The sequence below is a fragment of the Pelecanus crispus genome, chromosome 2 (assembly GCF_030463565.1).
Source record: "Pelecanus crispus isolate bPelCri1 chromosome 2, bPelCri1.pri, whole genome shotgun sequence".
In the NCBI taxonomy this organism is placed as follows: domain Eukaryota; kingdom Metazoa; phylum Chordata; class Aves; order Pelecaniformes; family Pelecanidae; genus Pelecanus; species Pelecanus crispus.
This window is the reverse complement of record NC_134644.1, coordinates 52,163,428-52,180,176: the sequence shown is the minus strand read 5'-3', so window position 1 is coordinate 52,180,176 and position 16,749 is coordinate 52,163,428. Positions and strand designations below refer to the sequence as shown.

The following is a 16,749-nucleotide window of genomic DNA, read 5'->3' as shown; positions in this document are numbered from 1 at the left end:
TTTTTTCTGTATTTATAGTGAAGCCCTGGTAATCACTATACACTCATTGAGTACTGTTTTTAACTATATAAGTTGAGTGTACAACTTTTTTGCTTGATCTAGAAAAGGAATGTCTGATCTACAGCTTGAAGGCCAACTCAGCCTTTTTCTCTCGTCACCAGACAGGCTTATTCTTGTGGGCCCTGTAAATATGGACAGAGGATGATGCATGTTCCTACTTAGAGCAATTCTGTCCATGCAAATCTGTCTTCCCAAATGTAGCCATCCACTAAATCAGAAGGTTTGGCTGTTACCAGGCTTACCTCATATGTGCATATCAAATGTATTGTATGTGCAGTACAGTTGTCACAGAGGGGCTTAGAAACAAACACTGAAGACCTGTTTCCCTACATTTAAGTATGAGAATTGACACTGGTTTACATATTGTGTCTTTATATATAATGGATCTTGTACTTTGCATGTCCTAGGAACTGTGGTTCTGTTACGGAAGGAAAACAGGATTGTTTGGAGTATATTTTTCTTGACAAAGTTGAGAGGGCTGGCTGTTACTTAGCCAATGCTGCTTCCTAGATGCCCAGAAATAGTTTTCTGTTATCTTTCTTGAATTCTAGAAATTTAGGTTGATCCAATCTATGGTTTTCTTCCTTTTCAAAGCTGGGTATTGTTACCTTCTTCCTAGACCTAACCCGTTATATAGGCTGTCTTTCTTGTTCCTTGCTTTTTGCATCTCACTTTGTGTGCTGGCTTTTTAATCTTGCCCCTCCAAGATTCTGCTCTTCTGTTTGCTGGATATTTCTAATTTTGTTTCTTTTTTTTTTCCCCCTGTGTGTTTCCAGCTCAGCCACAATCTGATTTGGACAGATTGGTTTCTTACTGTGCTTCCTTTAGGAAATATTGAATCTAATATCTTTTCTTGCCAATTTAATTTGTATGGGATTCTAACACAATACAAAGAGTTTGGTGAACCTTTCTTTCTGAATGGTCATTCTGCTCTGCTCTTCTCCTTTCCTAAGAACCAGAGATCTTTTTCTAATTTACCATCACCCATCTTTTCCCTCTCATTCATTCTCATAAAAATGCCGTCTAGATATGCTTTTCCATTACTCCTTTGTATTTATCTGATGTTTCAAAATTTGGTGCATTCACTGCAATTTCTACAGTATTTATCTCAGTATTTTCCAAATGGACAGATGCATAGTTAAACTACTTGTTAAGACTCTGTCTCATGCTATGGACTTTTTCTGTAGAGATAAAAGGCTACAAACTTAACACTGCCTTCTGGACCTCAGAGTGGATGTTTACGTACAGGTGACCTTCATCCAGGGGCCGTTTTATGAAGGAGTCACTTTGTTTTCCTCTCTTCCAAATACATAGAAGCTAGAGCTTCTCTAAGGAGGAAGAGAAGAAAACCCACCAGATTCTTTCCTCTGCTTTGAATTTGAAAAAGCAGGCAAATTTGTATTGAAATAATTGGGTCTTTGCACTTTCTTCTGTCTGCAGTATCTTGGTTGATTTTTATATTAGTATGTATTATATGTCACAAGCTAGAATATATAAAGCTACAATTTGATTAAACTTGGTGAAATGGTCTTTTTTTTGCAGATAGAGCTGATGATAGGGCACATGGAAGTTAGAAGACTTCCAGGTATAGACCTTGAAATAGATTGGAACATAGAGTTTTGGACATGAAAGATGGGTGCAGAAGTTAAATATTTTCTGTAAGTGACTTAAATTTAGAATATGAAACCTTCTAGAGGCTATGAGAGTCAGAAAGTGGAGCTGGAGCAAAACTAATTTAGTAACATAAGCATATACAGTATTTCTTCAATTTGTTTCTCCTTACGTTTATCTATACTTCATATAGCAGTATCAGTAGCATACAGGATACGTAATGTGGGTGATTTCACATTTTGGGAATAACTTCTTTACTTCTGCTTTCAGAATAATTAAGTCTATATGAGCAGAGGTTTTTTGCTTTTGCCAACAGCAGCCGCGGTTGTTTGGGGCAAGAACCCCGTATTTTATAGGTTCATTGAAAAAGCTCTGTCCCACGTATAGTACAATTGCTGCTGTGTTTTCTAAAGGTGTTGCTGTGTGCCCAAGTATAATAAGCCTAATTTGGAGAACAAATGTTTTGTTTTCATGTTGATTTGGTATTTGAATATAGTACAGAGTTCTTTGCCAAAGTTCAGTTTTACTCTCTTGTAAGGCATGAATTTGGGCAGATTCAGGTAGATTGGAAGGAGGAAGGGAAATGACATTAAACAGTGGCTTAGAATAACTTGAGATTTTGCAATTTTTCAGAAGTTAGGAACGTTCTGAGTTTAAATGCTAAACATCCTGCGTCTGAAAAGTCACACTTAGAAAGATTTCCTGTCTTCCTTTTCAACTCAGTAAAACCGTTGGTCAACACTTCATACCTTCATTCATGCCCTATACAGAAGGGTGTTAAAGATCTAAAACCAAAATAGTTTTCTCCTTATCAAGAATTGATCAGTGTTTGGAAATTAAGGCATAATTTCCAGAGTACAGTTGTATCAGTAGTATTGTATCAGTGTACTAGTAATGGAGGGCAGTTAGTCTTGAGACCTGAAAAACAACTTCTTTGAAAATTCACCAGTATATATTCATTGTTCATTACAGGTAAAGGTCTAATGCCAGTGGTTTTTGTGTTCTCTGATGGCTTTTTAGAGTTGGATGCTTCCTTGTGACAGAGTGACATTTTTCTTTTAAGTTCATGTCTAATGGCCAGGGACTTCTGTATTAGTATCATTTGCTGAAAGTCCTTTGGTTAACTCAGTTTTGGGCTTAAGAATGGAGGAAATACCGTGATTGATCAGACCACAAGTCTGTAGAGGTCAGTGCTTTGTCCCAGGCAGTGGCAATTGCAGGTGCTGTTTCAGGAGAGGCTGCAGCAGGGAAGCCTTGCCACTTTCTGTGATCCATTCCCCTCATAACGCCCCAGCATCTGGAATCGTCATGCAGGATGTTAGAAAGCACATTCCTGCTTAATGTTTTTGGTGTTAATGGATTTGACGCCCAGAAATTTGTCTAATCCTGTTTGGGGGTTTTTTGTGGTGTGGTGTGTGGGGTTTTTTTGTTGTTGTTGTGTTGTGGGTTTTTTTTTTTAATGCTAGGCTTTCTTGTTCCTTGAACCTTTCAGAATTAAGTATCTCAGTGCACAGATACTCACTTTGCCCTCCGCAACCTGTAAGACAGAAGAAAGGAGAACTGAGCCAATGGGCATGTTGCAGTGGTATTACCGTCACTGCTACTACTACTATTTTTTTTTTTTAACCAGCTGATTCAGTCTCAGTGGATAGTTAGTAACATTTTTGTTGGAAGAGGAGACAAGGTAGGAAAATGTGTTTATAGGAGAAGAAAGGCTACTTGCTTTGGGTTGGGATTTTCTTTTTCTAAGTATTTCAGCTGTGCTTCTTCCTGCATTTAAAGTCGGAGTTTTGTTCTGAACAACTTCAGCTGAGTTTGAAGGACAGAAACATTAACATGTCTTGGGAATGGCTCAAAAGCTGATCTCTGACACCAGTGCATTCTTGCCTGCCCCTGAATTTAAGTATGTCGAACAGAATCTTGTAATGGAATAGTGGCTAAGGATGTACAGCTTGCATGTGTGTGTCCAGATAAACATCTTGCATTAAAATTTAGGGAGAGAATGTCAGAAAATTAAAGAAAAATTAATTGGACTTCCAAAATATTTCAGAAGAACAAGGCTAACATTACTCTGTTGAGCTCAACATTTTAAAATTATGGCTTTGGACCACATAATTAGGGAATGAAGATCTATTTTAGCTACCTGTTGTAATATAACATCTTTGAGACTAACATTAAAATGAGCTTGAGAAGAGAAACAACAGATGGGAATATACAGAATAGGAGGAAGAGTGGATAACACTAGAAGGTCATAGGAGAGCATGCTTTGTGTGAATGGCACTGTAGTCTAAAGGGTGACTTTGACTATGTAATCAAAGGCAGCATGTACACAGTGGCTAGCAAAAATACTGATTTGAGTCAGATCTCAGATGAAGGATTTCCTAATTCTTAAGCTATTGGTATGCGAGATTAATTTTTTTAAATTGTATGCACCGTGCTGGGGAACTTGCAATCTTACTCTGACAAGCGAAAACTGGAGTCCAGCACAGAAACGTTATTAACTTACAGAAGATTGCAGCTGGTATTGCACTCAGGTCTTTCAACACAAAATTGTTGAAACATGTTTCCATTGATATTAGGTCATACTTGTGTGTCCCGTGTGTGTGTGTCCCATCCCCCCCCCCCGCAAGACTGTGATATAACTTGAAATTTCTTTAAAGGGTATTTAGCTGGTACATGATAAATATATCAGAAATCTTTTTTGTTTTAACAGGCATGGGCTTAGCTTACTATATCTTGGGCAATTTGCTTGTTTTAATACTGTCCGATTGTCTTTGAACACACCAAAATCTGTTTGGTTTTTATTTTTCTTTAAAATACTGAATTTGCAATGGTATTAGAAACACTAAAAGGTAGTCTCATTTTGAAGGGCTTTTATCATGGTGGTTTAAAAAAAAAAATCCAAAAAAGACTGACTAAATTGGACAGCTGGCTGGCTCATCATACACTTGTGGTGACTTAAATTTATGTATAAGAATTCCAGTTTACCTAGCAGTTTAGAGAAAGCAGTACATGTAAGCATCATTTTAGTCCTGCAGTAAACTAGTAAAAATTTTCAATTCACAAAATTTCTACTGAAAATTCCATTTGTATTTAATTGCTGTCAGGGCAGATACGTTAAGTTTATCCACAAGGTGAAATCTGGCTTCACAGTTTTACTTACTATTGCTGAACACGTATTGTCAAGTCATGATACCTGCGGTTTAAACAGCCCCTTCATCCCTTTTAGGATGAAAGAAGTTTTTTCAGCAGGTGGCTTGGGGTGGGTTGGTTGGTTTTAAACCGAGTAATCTGTACAGGTCTTCTGTCAGTTCCACCACTAATACTTTCACTTTGTTAACGGAAGACAGTATAAATAGGAGTCCTCTTGAAAGAACAAGATAAAAGAAAACTGATTTTTACCTGGAGTATCTGCATGTAATGTGTGGGGATGGAGGGAATCTTTTAGAATTGCAAATCAAAATTCTCTGTGGAAAGAACCCTGGCTTTAAATTAAAGAACTGTGCATCAGAGTAAAAAATGTATTGTCAAGAGAAACTTAAGTTTCAATTCTTTATCTTCAGTGCTCACCGTGGCCTGATACTCCTACAACATTTGTAAACAACAGTCCTACTCCTGCTCCAGCTTTTACCTCTGCTCAACATAATACCTACAGTGTCCCAGACAGGTAGGTTTCTTTTCTGTATCCTAATTAACGATAACATTTTAAAATCGGGCTTATTCAAAAGTGTTTTCTGAGTAAATCCAGGAGTTTGCAATTGTTTTCTGGTTCCACTGGGGAATGAGAGATTGTTTTGACCTGTATGTTTATTTTGGAGTTTGACACTTGCATTGTTGTGATTCAATTATAACATAATTACTTCTGCTTCAACATTTTTCTTTCTCGGTATACATTATTGGGAACTTTTCCTTTGCCATATAGAAAATATTTTACTTTTTAACTATTCTAATATAGTCCTTGACTGTGGAAACTGTTTAGCTTTTTTTCAGTAAGAACAGTCTTTGTTGCCGTCATACACAGTTAATGTAATATGCAAGAAAAAAACCCGGCAATAATCTATCTTCACCAGCTTTTCAACAGAAATTGTATTAGTAAAAACGTTTTGTATTGAGGCGTAAATTAAACTACTGTAATTAAACTTGGGTGATCAAGGAATGATTTACAGTGGTATTGTATGTTTTGTCTGCCTTGTATTTCACTACCTGTTCCTCCGTCACCCTTTAAGACAGTTAAGTGGCTACATAACCTCCCATGAGTGTCGGTAAAGCTGCTTCTCCAGTTGGTAAAGAATACACAGAATAGGAACCAGATGACTTCCATATCAAAGTGCAAATGATCTTTTTCTTGAGTTTAACCTAAGTTTCACTCTCTATGCAGCATTTAATTTGTCTTTCAATTTATTTTTAAGCAATATTTAAATATTTTTTTTCCCCCTTCTGTCTGTAGCAATTCTTCCTCCCCAAATCATCAAGGAGATGGAACTTCTCAAGGGTCTGGAGATGTGAGTGTTTGCTTCCTGGTATTGATGGTTGGCTATATTTGTGTCAGAACATTTGATTTATACGTACCTTGATATTAATAGATACTGAGGAAGTGTTTAACTGAGGGAGGTTTTTTAATGGGTTTGGGTTTTTTAATATCCAAATTATCATATCCAATCTTGTTTCTTACAGCAGCTTCATCCTTCAGCCACAATCCAGGAAACTCAGCAATGGTTGCTCAAGCATAGGTTCTCTACCTATACAAGGCTTTTTTCAAATTTCTCAGGTATCTATAGTTTCCTTTTTTATTTAGAGTCTTTCTTTGTGTTAGTGAGCAAGTTTGGGGGGGGGATAATTCTCTAAAATGAAAATGGCATTGCTATTTATTGTCATTTACTAATTTACTTATTAAATGTTCAATTTGCATTGAAAGGCTTTTTTTTTTTTTTTTTTCCTAGTTGCCTTTTGCACAAATTCACCCTAACACCCAAAATTGAAGCTAGGTTCTTTTTCCCTGATGATAGTTCACAAAATCATTTTAACCTTGATTAGTCCTTTGAGAAAAATAAATTAATTTGGTGAGTCAGACCAGCAGGCAATCTATTTTGCTATAGTGTTTCCTAATGGCAGTCAGTATGCAGTGGTCTCAAAGAAAGTACAAGAAATTGCTAACATCTGCCCCATGCTAGATCTTTTCTTAGGAGTTAGATTTAATTGTAGTATATGAAGCTTTCATCCTTCCAAACTCTGAAGGTGTGGATGGTCGTCTTATTCACAGAAATGGCAAATTCTTTTTTTGTATAGAACTCTGCTTCAGTGCCATGCAACAGGAGAATTCTTTTACCTACATGTATTTCTCTTGTGTTTTGCGGGTTTTTTTGGTTGTTTTTTTTTTTCATTTCAGCCGAATGTCTGACTGCTCTTCCTTAAATGTGTGTCAGTGTCGTTTCCACTATAAGTATGGAAGCAAGAAATAGCAACAGATGCACTATCTGGGGCTATGTTTTGCTGTTTGCTGCTTTAATCCTCCACGTAATTGTGCAAAGAGTGGGATGACACAGAACACACCATAAGTAAAATTCCTTCTCAGTTTTCTTTGACGCCTGATGGGGAGAATCTGATGAGTAACTCCTGCTCTCTGCCTCTTAGCTCAGCTTATGCTTCTGCCGGAATTCCAGGCATCTTGTACCAGGCATCTTCCCTGGTCAAGACCGTGTTCAGTCTAGACTGAAAGTACAGATTCTCTGATGTGGCATTCTTGAAACCTGTAAGACTTGAAGATTTGTCTTTTCTGTAGCTAATTAATTCTGTTTGCTGCTGCCTGATGTTTTCTGCTAGGATATACAGGTTCTGAGAAATAAGCTCACATTTAGCCTTTCTGAACAAGCTGTGAAGGTGTCATCCAGCCCTGAGAAAGGAAGCTCTGCAATCTCACTTAATGAATGAGCTAGTAGTTTGCAGTGCCTTCCTCAGCAAACAGTATGGAAACATAGTGTTGATAAAACTTACTAATGTATAATTCCATTGACATCAATACGGGCGGCAATAACTAAAATTTTGTCAACTACTGATAATAATAATATAATAATACAATAAAAATAACTAGAATTTTGAGACCCTAGGGGTCCACCTTGTTTTTCTATGCACAGGCAGTATGACTTCTCCAAATGAAAATTGACCAGACCCTGAGATGGTAGCAAGGCCTCTGGAAAAACTGCAGCTTTTGAAACATGTGAACATGATTTATTTGAGGGAAAAAAAAAAACCAAAATAACATATATAATGTGTAAGAACCACTTGGGACTACTAGCGATCTCGGCAATAAATTGGTGCCATCCTGGGTTTCCCTCCTCAGTGTGGCTCAGTACACCTTCTAGCAAAGCAACTTGTTCTTGAATGTCAGCGGGCAGTACTGCTGCAAGCTTCCCTGGAACCAACAGCATCTACCAGCTCATCAAGACTGTGACACACTGAGGGTTCTTAGTTATCAGCATCATGATGATTTTCTTTTAAATACCATGAACCTAATGGAAAAGCACAATATTTTATAGTCAGCCCTTGTAGTGTTGGAAATTGACTGTTTACTCTTCTGCTGCTGGTTAGCTTTTGTGCTGCTTTTATTATGATTGCTAAGCTTTCTCAGTAAACTTTAGTACCAAACTTCTGACGAAGACTCATGGAAAACTTGTAAAGCAGGTTTTGGGTTGGTTTTTTTTTTTTTCATTATTATCTTTATACGTTTATAGAAGTCAGATACTAGCTGGCTGATAGATTTTCTTTGAGGCAAGAGGTGTAGTGTAGCTTTTATTTTACTTCAGGTGTGGTGGGGTTTTTTGTGATAGTACTTACAGGCTGGCTTTTACCTATGCATTCCTAGATTGTCCGTGGAGTGGTTTCACAAATAGAGACTGTTTTTTTGTCCTGTCCTCTGTCATCTATTACAGCGATTGGTTTTTCAGACTGTTGTTTTCTTTGTTGACACCCATGCTGCTTCTAAGAAAGATCCTTCCTTCCATTTTGTGTTTAGATCTGCGTAGTATCTTTTATTGAAGCTTCCTTTTCTAAAGTAAATGTTCTGGGAAGCAGTTGTTTTCACAGATCACTTATTCCCCCCATCATGTAAAAAAAGCCGGCTTTTGGATGGAAGTATCCCATAACCTGGATTTCACCCCATACACCGCTGATTTACTGATTTGACCACACTGATTTAGTTATGCCAGCCTTTAGCAGCATCTTCTATAAATGAGTGCATTGTAATAACTTAAGTGCAAAGAGGAATGTCTGGGATGATTCACTGAGTGTCACTGCATGTTACTGCATGTGAGAAACCGTCAAATATCTTTACTCTGTGTTTTCCATGTGACTAAAAATACATTAACCTGGGTGTCAGTTAAAACTTTGAGTCATTTAAACCATTGTCTGGATGTAGAACAATCATCTGTCTCTACAAAAACTGTGTGCCTTGCAGACTTTGTACTTTTTTGAAGATGTGAACACCGTCAAGGGAAACTAACCACCTTTGGAAAATCGGGCGTTTTTTCTTAGTGCTAGCCAGTGCATATTCTAAATTTTACTTGCTGTTTGTGTTTGCAGGATTCCATTTTTATAATGGTGAAGTTTGTTATTCTTAGTTTAAATGAACGTACAGTTTATTTTAAAAAGTATAGATGTTCTCAAATAAACCTTGTACAATGATGTGTTTCTCCAGGTGCTGATTTATTAAAGCTGACAAGAGAAGATCTGGTACAAATCTGTGGTCCAGCCGATGGAATTCGGCTATATAATGCACTGAAATCCAGGTACTAAGTTGAATGTGAGGTTGAGTGAGTTTTGTTCTGTTGTTTACTAGAATCCCCCATCCTTAGAATTGGGAGATCTGGGAAGTCAGTATCAGGATGGGCCTCGATGCCTGTGTGAGCTGTTTGGGGAATTGGCAGCAGTATGTTTAAAAAGAGCCTCCTCTGTATGCCTTCAGGGCAGACCGCAGATGAGACACAGGCACTGACGAGTTCAAAGGCAGGCTGTAAGACTGGTACTGATGCAGTTGGGTACTGCCAGTTTCTTGAAAACAGATAGATTTGTTGCCAAGACAGAAAACTTCTCATTTAGGGGAGCTAGGAGACAACCCGAGGCCATTTGAGGTTGCAAGCCTTGCGTGCTAACACAGCATCCCAGCTGATGTATCTGATTCTGACTGAAATGGGTATTTGTTACCCTTGACCTTTGTAAGAATTGTCGTTGTTGCTCAGTAGTTACGTTCCAACAAGCAGCATCTTGATGGACTTGGAATGGATTAAAACCTTTTTAAAATGCGGTAGCATCTGAGACACCACTTTTTTTTTTTTGTCAGTGAAAGAACATTTCAAGTATACTCTTAGGCACAACAAATTTACATTTGTGGCATACCAGTTTCTGTATTTCCAGGGCAAGTAACCATTTCTCTGATATGTGATTTGTTTGAATTGCAGGTCTGTTAGGCCCCGTTTAACAATCTATGTCTGTCAGGAGCCATTAAGGAGCATACAACTGGAAAGACAAGATGCAGGCAATGGTGATAGCAGCAATGGTGCAATATACGGTATGGTGCATAGGGGGTCTCTTAGCACACCATTTCTGTGTCTTAAAAAGTCTAAACCAAGATAGATGGGACGGAAAAAAGAATAGTGAAGAGGCTGAATTTCTGTTTCTGGTGTACAGAGAAACCATAGAAGTTGTATCCAGAACTAACACTGACATTGGTGTTCTAACACTGCACGGGATGAACAGAACCTTAAAACCTCTCAAGGTTAAATCATTGGGGAGTGTTTTCAGTCCTAACTAACTGTAGTACATGGTAATTAATTAAGGAGCTCTCAAATTTGCTGTGCTGTGTTGTTACAGCCAAGGTGCTAACCAGATAAATGTAGGTGCATGTAAAGCTACATGCAAATAAAACACTTAGATTCTTTCCCATCTTTGATTAGGTTTTGCTGTCATTTTCTGTGCGACTGAACTAAAACTGGTAGAGCTTGGATAACGAAAAACAGCCAAGCAATGTACAGGCTCATGATTTTAGTTTTATTTTCCTGAGAGATAGCTGTGGTTTCAACACAGATGGGAACTTCATATTTAATTGTACACTCATGTCAGTCTTACAGTTAAGTGAATTGAGGTATTTGAAATGATTCTTTTCTTGTTCTTGGCTTTAAGTGAAGAGACCTCCCTGCCCCAACCAGCTGAAATCTGTATAGGCTGCTGCTCTAAGAGTAGTTGTGTATTTTCCATGCAAGAATTGAGGTGTAGGAGGATCTGTAAATGGGATATTGTTGCTGTCAGATAGAGTTTCCCTCTGGATATCTGGGTTTGGTTTGGGACAGAAGAATGTGCAAACATGGAGCTGATGAGGGCTTCTAGCACCGTTAAATAAAGCTATAGAGCTGTAAATACAGCATCAAACTGAGTAACTACTTTGTCTTACTGTTCCCTTTGTTTGTGGTGTGTATTTCCCACCACCACCCCCCCTCAGCTCTGAGATGCTCTGTAGGAAATTTATTCAGACAGTTGAATAAAGCTTTCTTTACCAAAAAAAAATCTACATCCCTATTTAAGACAACAGTATAGTAGTAGAAGTCAGACGGATTACCTGCTCCTTTTAAGACCATCCAAAGGTACTTCCAAGGTCATCTTTAGGTGACTCTCTGAAGATCTATTTGCGTCTGTTTGACACGACTGTGCTTTTTTGTGCAGGATACAGGAAAAAATGTGGAAGTTGCTTTCAGTATCAGAGCAAATAGAAGCCTCCCCCTTGTCAGGGATGCGTGCTTATGACCTTACCTTGAAGGAGAAGTCATAGCAGTTCATGCTTCTTAGTGAGAACAAGGGGGAGAGTAAAGTAAAGGTGTCTTGCTTTTAAAATATTTTAAAGCTGGGGTATAAACAAATTCAGATTGTTTTTCATATAGTTACTTGTTATCAATTAGTACCATGCTTATTTAAATAATTTTTTTCTTGTAGTTTATCATGCAATCTACTTAGAAGAAATGGCAGCCTCAGAAGTTACACGCAAGCTTGCTTTGGCATTTAATATTCCTTTGCATCAGATCAACCAGGTTTACAGACAGGGTCCCACAGGTATCCACATTCTTGTTAGTGATCAGGTAATGGAAATTTTGTTTTCTTGACAAATTTTATTTATGAATTAAATGGAATGGAGGATTTTCTTATGCTTGCTTCTTTATTACTGTTTTTCTGTTTGATAATGCAACCTAGTATTTTCTGACATTTAGGGGTTTTTTTTTTCCTTTACGTTAACATGAGCAGAAGGATCCTTTAAATGTTACTCTACCTGAATAAACTCAAATTATGAGACGAGAAAGGCAGTTGGTCTATATAGTTCTGAGATGGTGCAGTAATTACTTAATATGTATTTATTTTGAACATCTCCAAAGGCAGGGAGCATTTAAATACTGTGGAACTCAGCTTATCCAAGCATCTGCTACACATAGAGTTCCAAAAACACATCCAACAGTAATAGGCTCCCAACTGGCTGTCATATGATGAACAAGCAGTATTTTGACAGTTACTATGTATTTTAATTTAATTTGGCATGTGCTTGTCACTTGCTGAATAAAACCAAAAATACGCAATTGCTTATAAAAAGCTGTGTTTAATATCTGATGTATTTATTTTTTGCATTGGTCATAACTCAGGAGGGTTTCAAAACTTTCTTTTTTTTGTAGATGGTTCAAAACTTTCAAGATGAGAGTTGTTTCTTATTCACCACAATAAAAGGTACGGTGTCTTTTCTGACAGTCCATAACATAACTGTTTATTCTACCAAAGAGCCTTCTTTAAAGCAGAATACTATTCTAGTGAAGGCTGACTTGGGAAAAAAAAAAAAAAATCTGCATACAGTAGTGGCAGAAAGTATCCATGAGTTCCTCCTCTCTTAGCCAGACCTTTCAGCTTCTGTGTAGCACCTCAGTCTTTTCTCCAAGCTTTCAGTTCAGAACCGGTGCAAAACTTGGTAACAAACCTCATTTAAAATTGTCAACCATCACTGAACAGTGCTTGCTGTTAATAATTGTTGAGAATGGCGACATTTCAAAATAATTAAAAAAAAAAAAAATCCTGGCAGTAGTACGTCTGAAGTTCAGAAACCGAATGTTAACTGAGTCCTGATGGTTCCTCTGCCTGACAAAGACTCACTCTTGTAATGCTGCTGTTCAGCATCAACCAGCAGACTTGAAGGGGAACGTTCACAGAACAAACTCCTCCCCGCCCCGTGCTGTGAAATGGGTGGAATCATTGTAATTGTCTGCAGGCAGTTAAGCTGGGATCCAGCCAACCTTAGTTCACAAACGTTGTTTGGGTCTCCTCAGTATGTGTTGTGATTCTCTGTCCTGGTTTCGGCTGGGATAGAGTTAATTTTCTTCCTAGTAGCAGGCACAGTGCTGTGTTTTGGATTTAGTGGGAGAAGAATGTTGATAACACACTGAAGTTTTTAGTTGTTGCCGAGTACTGCTTATGCTAGTCAAGGACTTTTCAGCTTCCCATGCTCTGCCAGGTGCACAAGAAACTGGGAGGGGGCACAGCCAGAACAGTTGATCCAAACTGACCAAAGGGCTATTCCATACCATATGATGTCATGCTCAGTATATAAACTGGGAGGGGTTGGCTGGGGAGCAGCGATCACTGCTCAGGGACTGGCTGGGTATCAGTCAGCGGGTGGTGAGCAATTGCATTGTGCATCGCTTGCTTTGTATATTGTTGTTATTATTATCATTGTATTGTTATTATTATCATTCCTATTTTACTTTATTTCAATTATTAAACTGTTCTTATCTCAACCCAGGAGTGTTTCTCACTCTTACTCCTCTGATTCTCTCCCCCATCCCATCGGGGTAGGGGGAGTGAGCGAGCGGCTGCGTGGTGCTTAGTTGCTGGCTGGGGCTAAACCATGACAGTCTCCCTTTTAACCACTAAGTGTTTCAGATGAATCCCACACTTCCATGGGAGTCCAGTTTATCTCTGGTAAAAGGTGCCAGGAAATTGCTATCATCAGTGGACACGTTTGACTCAGTGCAAATTTTACCTACAGAAACTGTCCTGACTTTGAAGATCCAATTACAAATTGTTAATTGTAACGTTTTTGTTCAGCACAAGTAGGAAACTTTTAAAAGCTGTTTTTGCTGTAGCTGAGCTGTATTTTTAGTCTGCTTCGCTTTATCAGCACCCTAACTTGAAACTAATTGTGCTGTGTAGTATAAAATCTATTCACATGGTTAGTGATTGTTAGAGACCCGTTTGTCTGGGTTGTTAAGCCTTTTGGTGGTACTGCTAGCCTCTAAGCATAAAATCCACAGGTTTTGGGTTTTGTTTTTTTTTTTTTTAACACTGTTTCCATTTGGCATTCTAGTTTAAGGCTGAGCATCACAAAATAGATGATTAAAAGCATAACGCTAAGGATTTGTATTGGTCTTGCAGAAGCTAACTTCCTTCTATGATACTAACAGTCACTGTCAAACGAGGTGGGTTTGATGCGTAGTAGGAAGAGTTCAGAAATGACTGCGCACCAAAGAGATTTTTCAAGAGTTACTCTTCAAGCGTTTAGTGTGAAGAGTAGGTTACTGACTTCACGTTTCAAGTTTAATATTTCATAGTAGTAATGAATCACTTCTACACAGTAACACCCAAGTGCATGCTTGGATGTTTTGGTGCGTTCTAGTGTGTTCATGGTCCTGTTTGTGAAAGACTGATGCTTTCTTTTCTTTTTCAGCTGAAAATGGTGAAGGCTTCCATATAATTTTGAAGTGACGTCACACAATTGCTAGACTGCTACTCCAACGCGGAATGAAGTCCTGCCTAAAGATTAAGAAGATCATCTAAAACCTTAGGATCTCACTTCACCGTATAAGATGTTTCATATTGAAAACACAGAATGACCTTTCTAATGAGCTGTTTGATAGGTGAACTTTCTTATCACTGCCATAGCTAAGTGTCCTCGTGAGAGGTATAACGCCATGACAGCTTACGTACAGGCATGGAAGACAATGTAAGCAAAGGTGCTTGCCCTTTACTGAAACAAGGCAAATTATGGCCAGTAGATACAGTTTCTAGAAGCGAAGCGCTGTTGCTTTTCTATTATCTGTATCCAGTTGGAGATGAATGTAAACTCATTTTGGGGCATTTACCTTTCTGTGCCAGTTTGTCTACTACTTGCTTGTACCTTATGCTGGTTTTATTTTTTGATGTTAGCAGAGCACATATTAATCTGTGTGGAGATGAGTAGTTAAGCTGATAGTGATCAGGTTGTCGGGTCTTTGAGAGTAAAGCTGTCAAAACAGCTTCCCGTGTAAATTGTGTATAAGAGTGTATGTAAGAAGTGTAAATGCCAGAACAGGGCTTTTAAGAAGCCCTAGACAGATGCAATATATGCATGCAGCAAACTGCATTATCAATAGTACCTTACTGGAGGGATTAATATAAATCCTATGGGGTACCAAGTAATTGTGTTTTGCTTTAACAAATTTAATGGAAAAGAACTGCCTATGCATCCTTTATGTTTAGTTTTCTAGGTTCTCTGCGGAGCACTGCTGCAGTTTAACTCTTTGCTTGTAAAATTGTGGGTTTAAAAATACTAGCGGCGAGAGGTGGATTTTTATGACTTAGTGGAATTAACGTTGATGAGGGAAGATGACCCACTGGCACCATGGGGCTGTCATAGCTTTCAGCAACATCAAATAAATCGCTTAAGAAACACTAAATGTACACCATTTTAGTCTCCTTACCAGCAGGTAAAGGCCTTGCTGTAGTTGCTATTACGGACGAGTATCTTACCTTTTCTGTTGACCTTTCTTCGCCCTCTGATCCATACTGTACAGCTGTTACAGTGCCTCTTCCATATGACCAAATATTTACTTTTCTTTGAAACAGGCAATGTGCTTTTTTCCATATTTTGGGTATTTCTTGTAAAGACATGGCACAGCATTTCCTATGTTAGCATTAAGTTTCAACTGGTTAGGTACTTCGAGGGGAATATTTCCAAAGGTATTAAGTGACAGCTTCAGAGCTGTCATTTTGTGCCTGCGAAAAGTTCCACCTTGGTCTCTGGCTTAAAGGCTTGGGAATACTTTGCTTTTTATGCTGCAGTGTTCAACGTAAACAACTACTGCAGCGTGGAGAAAAGCAACTTGGATTTTTTTTCATTCCCTCTTTCGTAACTGGCTCAAGTGCTTAGCAGAAAAGCTTCTTAAAGCTGTAGCATTTTGACAATTTAAATTCATCAAAGCTAGAGTTTCTTTCCTGTTTTTATTTTCTCTGCACTGAAAGTAAAATTTTATGTACTTAAACATTTCTGCCTATAAGTTGTTCATCTTTGGGTATTGTTTGGTCCTAGTATTTTCTTGAACTGACACTTGTGTCTTTTTAGCTCACACCGTATTCAAATCCAAATGTTTTATAAAAAAAGTGGAAAAATCCTTGATTGGAAAGTATCCAAATATCTAATTTTAAAGAATATGGAAACTTGTACAGTAGTTTGTCCAGCTCACTTGAAATTGGAATTAAATTATGGCACCAGCAAATTGCTTTTGTTTTTTAATAAGATGTACACATTTCAATTTAAGTATAATAAATGTTTTTCAATAATTTTGTAAATGTGCTTTCTTTTTGTTTACTTTTATTCCCCCCACACTTAGAGATACTTCTGTTGTTAAGATTTAGATTAACTGCAAGACCTACCCTAGCAATAATGGTAGAGAAAGGAAAATAATGGAAGCAAACCACCTCTGTCGTTTATCCTGCACCCAATACACACACTTCTAACAGAAAACTTAGTTAGATTTGAAATAATTGAAACGAATTCAAATTTGACATCAGCTGATTGTTTATTGAAGTGTCCTATATCCGAGTAGGTTCCGTTTTGGTTTTGTACATCTTTAATGCAATAGACTTACAAGGTTCATTATGTTCTTAGAAAAAAACGAGCCAACAAAAGGCAACACATCTTCACATACTGGTACCAATGACTCTCCTGGTACAGTAGAGAATGAAATCTGCTTAAACGTCTCCATTACAGCAGAATCTTAATGGAACTCTAACTATGATTATAACAAC

General features: G+C 37.9%; 1 protein-coding gene across 6 annotated transcripts in view; it reads left to right on the top strand.

Moving 5' to 3' along the window:
- UBP1 (upstream binding protein 1) overlaps positions 1-16,256 on the top strand; it is a 61,123-nt gene extending 44,867 nt beyond the window's left edge. For 5 of the 6 annotated variants that reach the window (XM_075706250.1, XM_075706248.1, XM_075706245.1 and 2 more), the window contains 8 exons: positions 5,235-5,338; positions 6,119-6,173; positions 6,346-6,439; positions 9,362-9,452; positions 10,122-10,231; positions 11,647-11,789; positions 12,372-12,423; positions 14,411-16,256. In XM_075706250.1, coding sequence (XP_075562365.1) covers positions 5,235-5,338; positions 6,119-6,173; positions 6,346-6,439; positions 9,362-9,452; positions 10,122-10,231; positions 11,647-11,789; positions 12,372-12,423; positions 14,411-14,448 — 687 coding nt within the window. In that variant the 3' untranslated portion in view covers positions 14,449-16,256. The remainder of the gene's footprint in view (positions 1-5,234; positions 5,339-6,118; positions 6,174-6,345; positions 6,440-9,361; positions 9,453-10,121; positions 10,232-11,646; positions 11,790-12,371; positions 12,424-14,410) is intronic. The other variant, XM_075706246.1, reaches the window with a different exon arrangement.
- Positions 16,257-16,749: the final 493 nt, after the last annotated feature.